Source organism: Solanum stenotomum, chromosome 3, assembly GCF_019186545.1.
Source record: "Solanum stenotomum isolate F172 chromosome 3, ASM1918654v1, whole genome shotgun sequence".
In the NCBI taxonomy this organism is placed as follows: Eukaryota; Viridiplantae; Streptophyta; class Magnoliopsida; order Solanales; family Solanaceae; genus Solanum; species Solanum stenotomum.
The window spans coordinates 23,202,197-23,208,196 of NC_064284.1; the positions used below are offsets into that span (position 1 = coordinate 23,202,197).

General features: G+C 27.5%; 1 protein-coding gene across 1 annotated transcript; it reads right to left on the minus strand.

The window, feature by feature from the left end:
• Positions 1-3,530: 3,530 nt before the first annotated feature.
• Positions 3,531-4,446, minus strand: LOC125857548 (transcription factor MYB14-like). Its single transcript, XM_049537146.1, has 3 exons — positions 4,332-4,446; positions 4,099-4,228; positions 3,531-4,002 (listed from the first exon to the last, which is right to left on the minus strand). Exons 1-3 carry the CDS (start codon positions 4,444-4,446, stop codon positions 3,531-3,533), a joined length of 717 nt encoding a protein of 238 aa, XP_049393103.1.
• Between the last annotated feature and the right edge of the window lie 1,554 nt (positions 4,447-6,000).

The window sequence follows — 6,000 nt, forward strand, 5'->3', positions numbered from 1 at the left end:
TTTCTCCCATCCTCTTTATTTAGCATATTGAATTAGTTAAATCAAATTTAGGGTACAACACACTGTCCCACGTTTGTCCCTTCAACTAGGCATTTCATATTTCCATTGACCGATCGTTTACTTAGACAAGACATAAAATTTGGCATGCTTTCTAATTCAAGGTTCGACAAACTTTTTCTTTCACAATAAGACTTGAATGATTATAGCTACCTTCGATAGTTTACGTTCATTTTTGATGGATACAATTTTCTTTCAATTTTTAAATTGAATATAAAAAGATAATTTTTCAACTCTCTTATAGGCAAGAAAAAGAAAATTTCTTATAAAAAAAGAAATATAATTAAATTTAATTTAAATTTATAAAAAAAAAAACTACAAAAGCAAATCTTTGATAGATTCTCTTCTAGCAACAAGAAAATGGGATATATGTTTTTTTTTAAATAAAGTATTATTTATACTCCATCATTAATTAGAAAGAGTCAAACGCGGAAGGAATATAATGATGCAAAAACGCTTAGCCGCCTCAAATTAAAAGAAAATTAAAGAAAAAGTCTTGTAAAATAGAAAACACAAAATTAAAGAATGATTTAATGAGGAAAAAAGTTGGACGGTGAGAGTCATGACCACAAGTGGCTTATGTATGTTTTATCATGTAAGCCCTCAAAACGTATATCCACATAAATATTTAAGGTTGCAACTTACACCTAGAATTTAGTTTTAAGTTATAATTAATCTCAACTTAATCGTCTAATTCCTACATTAATAATATTATATATCTAATTTATGTATAATTAATAATCATACTTTGGGTGCGATTTTCACCCTTAATGTATGTGTTCTTTTGTGACTTACACTTTATCCAATTAATTTTAATGATTTACACCCCTAATTTCCTTAGTTTTCTACAAAATTATAAAAAATCTCATATTTTCAATTATTTACAAGAATAAAATAGAATAATTAACAAATTGCTATAAAACATAAAAATTATGAAAAAGTTAAAGATAAATATGTACATTGTATTTAAACAAAAAAAATTATGTATAAAACAAATTTTAAAAATTATATATATAATGTTGGATTAGTTTGGTCACGTATTGACTTTTTCTAGTTAAAATCAAATCAACCCAAAGTATAATCGTATCTTTTTCAATACTAAATCATTAGTCGATTTTTTTCTTTTTATTTGACTCAATTTGTACTTTGCGGTGCGATTTTGTTCACCCTTAAAAATGTACTAGAAATGAATGATTGCTTCTTCATTTTATTGAAAAAGAAGCAGCAAATTACTTGTATTTAGTATTGCTTGTATTATTAATTTAAATCACTTTTATATATATTTTTTATATGTAATTTTCTATTTTATTCCTTGTAAATAATTGAAAAGGGAGATTTTTTTATGATTTCGCAAAGAACTTAGGAGATTAGGGTGCAAATCATTAAAAATAATAGGATAAGGTGTAAGTCACAAAGAAATGCATACGTTAGGGGTACAAATCGCAATTACTCTATTTCTTATGTTGTGGTACATTATAAGTATTAAGTAGGAAATATAATTACCCTCTCTCTCCCGAAAATAAGAAGAAATCCATTCAAATGTATTATGTATTAATTGTATTCAATCAAATATATGTGAGAGTTTTGTATGTTGTATCAATTGTATTCGAAAAATTGTATTTATATTTTTGTTCAATTGTATTTGAATTTATACGAATATAATATGCATTCATCCTATCTGTCAACAATATTATGTATAAATTATACTCAATCAAAGAGAAGATGAATACAATTGTATTTGTTGTATTTTGAATACAATTAATATAGAATACAAAACAGTTGTGCATTAAATAAATATAAAATACAATACAAAATAAATACAAAATATAATCCTCTCTCCTCGTTCTCTCGATCTCGCTCGCTTCCCTCCTCCTATTATGTATTCATTTTAATACAAATCAGTTTGTATTTGTATTATTTCTTTTTCAAAATCCGCAAAAAAAGTACAAAAATACAAATAGCAAACCAAAATATTGATGTCTAATATATTTTGTTTTTGAAAGTTTCCTTTTTTTTCCCCCTAGAGTACATTTTATTTGTACCAAACACACCCATATAATTAGATTTATTTGTGTTGTTTGTCGTCTCATTCATACGGGAAAAAATGTCTACTGAACCTTTTGACTAAGATTTATATAATTAGATCAAAATTTCAAACTTCTCTTTAACTAAAGATTGCTTCATTTTTTCAATTCTTTAAAGTTTTTCTTTTACTTTCATTAGAGTATACGTATACTTTTGGTTAAAATATTACTAGCAAACATACTTGGAAGTGATACTTAATTAATTACTTAAAAGGTCATAGTATCGATATCATCAATGTCATAACAATACCTTGTAAGTTGTAAAAAGGGACATTATGAAACTTTCAAGATAAAAAAAGAAAAATATGAAACTTAACATCATATGTAAATACGTATAAGCTCCATGCCCAAAAAACTTAAGTACCTTTTAAATATTAGATACTCCCTCCATTTCAATTTGTTTATCTGATTTTGACTTAATACGGAGTTTAAGATAGTAAAAAAGACTTTTAATTTTTTGATCTAAAACTAAAGATATGTAGAATGTAACCAAAATGTCCTTTAATCACCAACAAGGCTTGCGATGGAGAGTGGAAAGTACGAAGTTAATCGGGCTTCAATACAAGTACTGGACCTAGTGGAAAACCCAAAAAAGATAAGTCATTTAATCTTGTAGTTTTAAATATATCATGTGAAAAGTTAAAATTAAAAAAAAGGAAAAAAAACATTTTTAAATTAAAAAAAAAAGTAAGACAAATACATTGAAACAAAGAGAACACTATTACTTGTATTTACTAATAATTTTTAAATTACAAACATATCATGTTTAAGATCATAACGGTACATTACACCCTTCTAGAGATTAAAAGTATAGAAAATTTAATGAAAAATCTTACTTTCAAAAACTCTTTACAATTAAATTCTGACACATAAAATGAAAGGGAAGAAATATTAAAGTGATGATCGATCTATACCATCCAACTAGTGAATAGTGAATCCATCAACACATTTCATTAAAAAACACGTATCATATATAGCTCATAATTTGTCGTGTGGTATCAATAGATGGATCATATAATAGACACATACAATTCATACTAGAGTCCTTGTCATCATGATATATTAACTCCTAGCTATGAAAACCATTTCATACAAAACATAGTAGCAAAATGTTATCAAAATTTACATATACACACATTGAAATTCGATTAAATAGAGGGACAAAAAGCACGCATCTAAAATTAACCTTGTCATATATCAAACTTAAATAACATTACTGTAGCATTATCTTCCGAAGAAGCAACTCGAATCCCATATAATTAATTTCATAATGAGGTAAAATAATTTCATCTCATTAATTAAATTATCCATCTCTACTTTGGATTGGGGGTTAGGAATATATATCCATGATAGACATTTCATAATATTCTTCTTCATAAAATAATAAGATTAATTGGCATCATTAAGTAGATGAAGCCAAAATGAAGTAGTGTCAGCAAATTGATCGAAGGAATCAATATTACTATGTGTCTGTGACGATGATTGATGATGATGAGTCGTTGCAGCTGGATTGCTCTCCAAGATAAGTACCGTCTTTTCCATGTCAATCATCGGATTTGGTTCATCAATCTTTTCATTTTGATCAAATGTAATAATGCTACTGCTCGATAGTGAAGAAGAACCACCCATTGGTGATATCATCAAATTACTAGTGTTCATGTTACTCCATGTTTTAGAAATATCGACAAATAATTGAGGTTTTTCTTGAGTGGCCTTTTTCTTCGGTTTTCTTACCCTCCTAGACTTTACCGGGGCATCAATAATATTTTTCTGTCCAAGATGCTTCTTTAGATGTGTATGAAAGAAGTTTTTAACTTCGTTATCTGTTCTTCCTGGCAATTTTCCAGCAATAGTAGCCCATCTGGATTTACATTTTCTATTAGATACGTTATAGGTACGTACGATTACGCCTAATTTATTAAATAAACTTAAGATCGTTTTTAATAAAAGTTCTCACCTATTTCCAAGTTGCTGATACATTTTGATGACGGTTTCTCTTTCTTCCATGGTAAAAGGTCCTCTCTTAACATCAGGGCGGAGATAATTCATCCATCGAAGTCTACAACTCTTCCCTGTTCTTGAAAGACCTGAACCATGATCGATTAGATATACAAATTAATTAATTAAGCACAACAAATTACTTAACCATAAAAAATAAAACAAGATTTGTATTAGTGATATAAGCTAAACCTGCAAATTTGGGCATGAGATTCCAATTCCAAATGCCAAATCTCATAACATAATCTTTCAATTTTTGGTCTTCTTCAGGAGACCATGCCCCCTTCTTAATTATAATCTCTTCCATCTTAATTACTACTTTCAACACAATTCAATGTGGTTTCAACATTCTATTGGGAAAATAATTGAGGCTTATATATACACAAATTTTTCCACTTGTTGTAACAAAAGTCTTATTTCCTAGAAAGAGGGTACTACTTTCATTGGTTTGTCTTTGGATAAGGGTCTGAAAAATATTCCAACTTTGGCCGAAATTGTTGTTACGATACCAAACTTCAAAAGGACCTTTTACCCCTGTACTATTTAATACGGAGTAGTACCTTTTACCCCCCTGTACTATTTAATAGTGCATTTTAAAGGTATATATGTGTCTATGTGGACATCATAAATATTGCATCATTTTAAATAATAATGTGTCCACATGGGCACATATATACCTTTAAATACACTAATAAATAGTGCATGGGTAAAAGATCCTCCATAAAATTTGGTATCGTAACAAAGTTGAAATATTTTTCAGACCCTTATCCCTTTTTCTTTTGATAATACTATAATAATTCTTTGAGAGAGGAGTTGACCTGAGTGTTTTAAGACTTTTAAGAGAGGGAGTACTGGGAGTAGAACATGAGGATAAATTATCTCAGCATTTATCTGAATTCAGTACTTTCAACTTTCGAGAATATTTGTATGTATATCAATCAACTAAAATAGCATAAATTCATAAGTTTAAAACTTTAGTGATTTCAATACTTGAAGGCTAAACCTATAAATTAAAGTTTAAATCATGAATTCATCTATGATAATTAGCGGCTTATCGTACATGATGGTTTCGATTAGCCGTTGTTTACCATTCAATAGTGAGTATATATATTTTTGTATCCGACATGATTAAATAACAAGATCAAGTTATATTGAGTTTGAAAAATCATAGATAAAAGTAATTAATGCAATTTGATAGAGAGGAAGTGCTTACACAAAGTTCTATATATATGTTGAATAAATTGAAAGCTTTACATATCATTTTTTTAAATTATTTTGATCCAGACTTTGGGGATGAAATTTTTATGTTTTTTGAAATTATATTTATATATTTAAAATTTACATAAAAGTTGTATAAAATTTATAGAAAAAATGTTTGAAAATGTCGCAATTAAAACACTCATTAATTAACTTTCAAAATTTGAAAGATGCCACTTAAATTATTGTGATCGAGAAATAAATAAGATGAAACCTGAAAAGTTTTGTAGTTATAATATAGGACATGGAAGTGGTCAAAATTAATGCATGCTTGTAGAACAACAACTAGATTATGGTAATTTAATTTGTTGATGTTGGCCAGTTAGAATACTATTTTTTTGCATGGACGCTAGCTATTATAAATCATTATAATGCACACGTTTTACTGTAAACTCTAAAAAAATTCTTATATATAATAAAACTAATGCACTTGCTTCTATTTTAATAATTATAAACTTTTTTTTTTAATTGAATATACATAACTTCGTTTGTTCTATTTCACATTATCATTACTTGCCATAGGATAGAGCAAATTAAAATAGGAAATGAAGTAGTATACATAACTTTTTTGTACATTACGGGTACAAAATTTAAACTCTTTCTT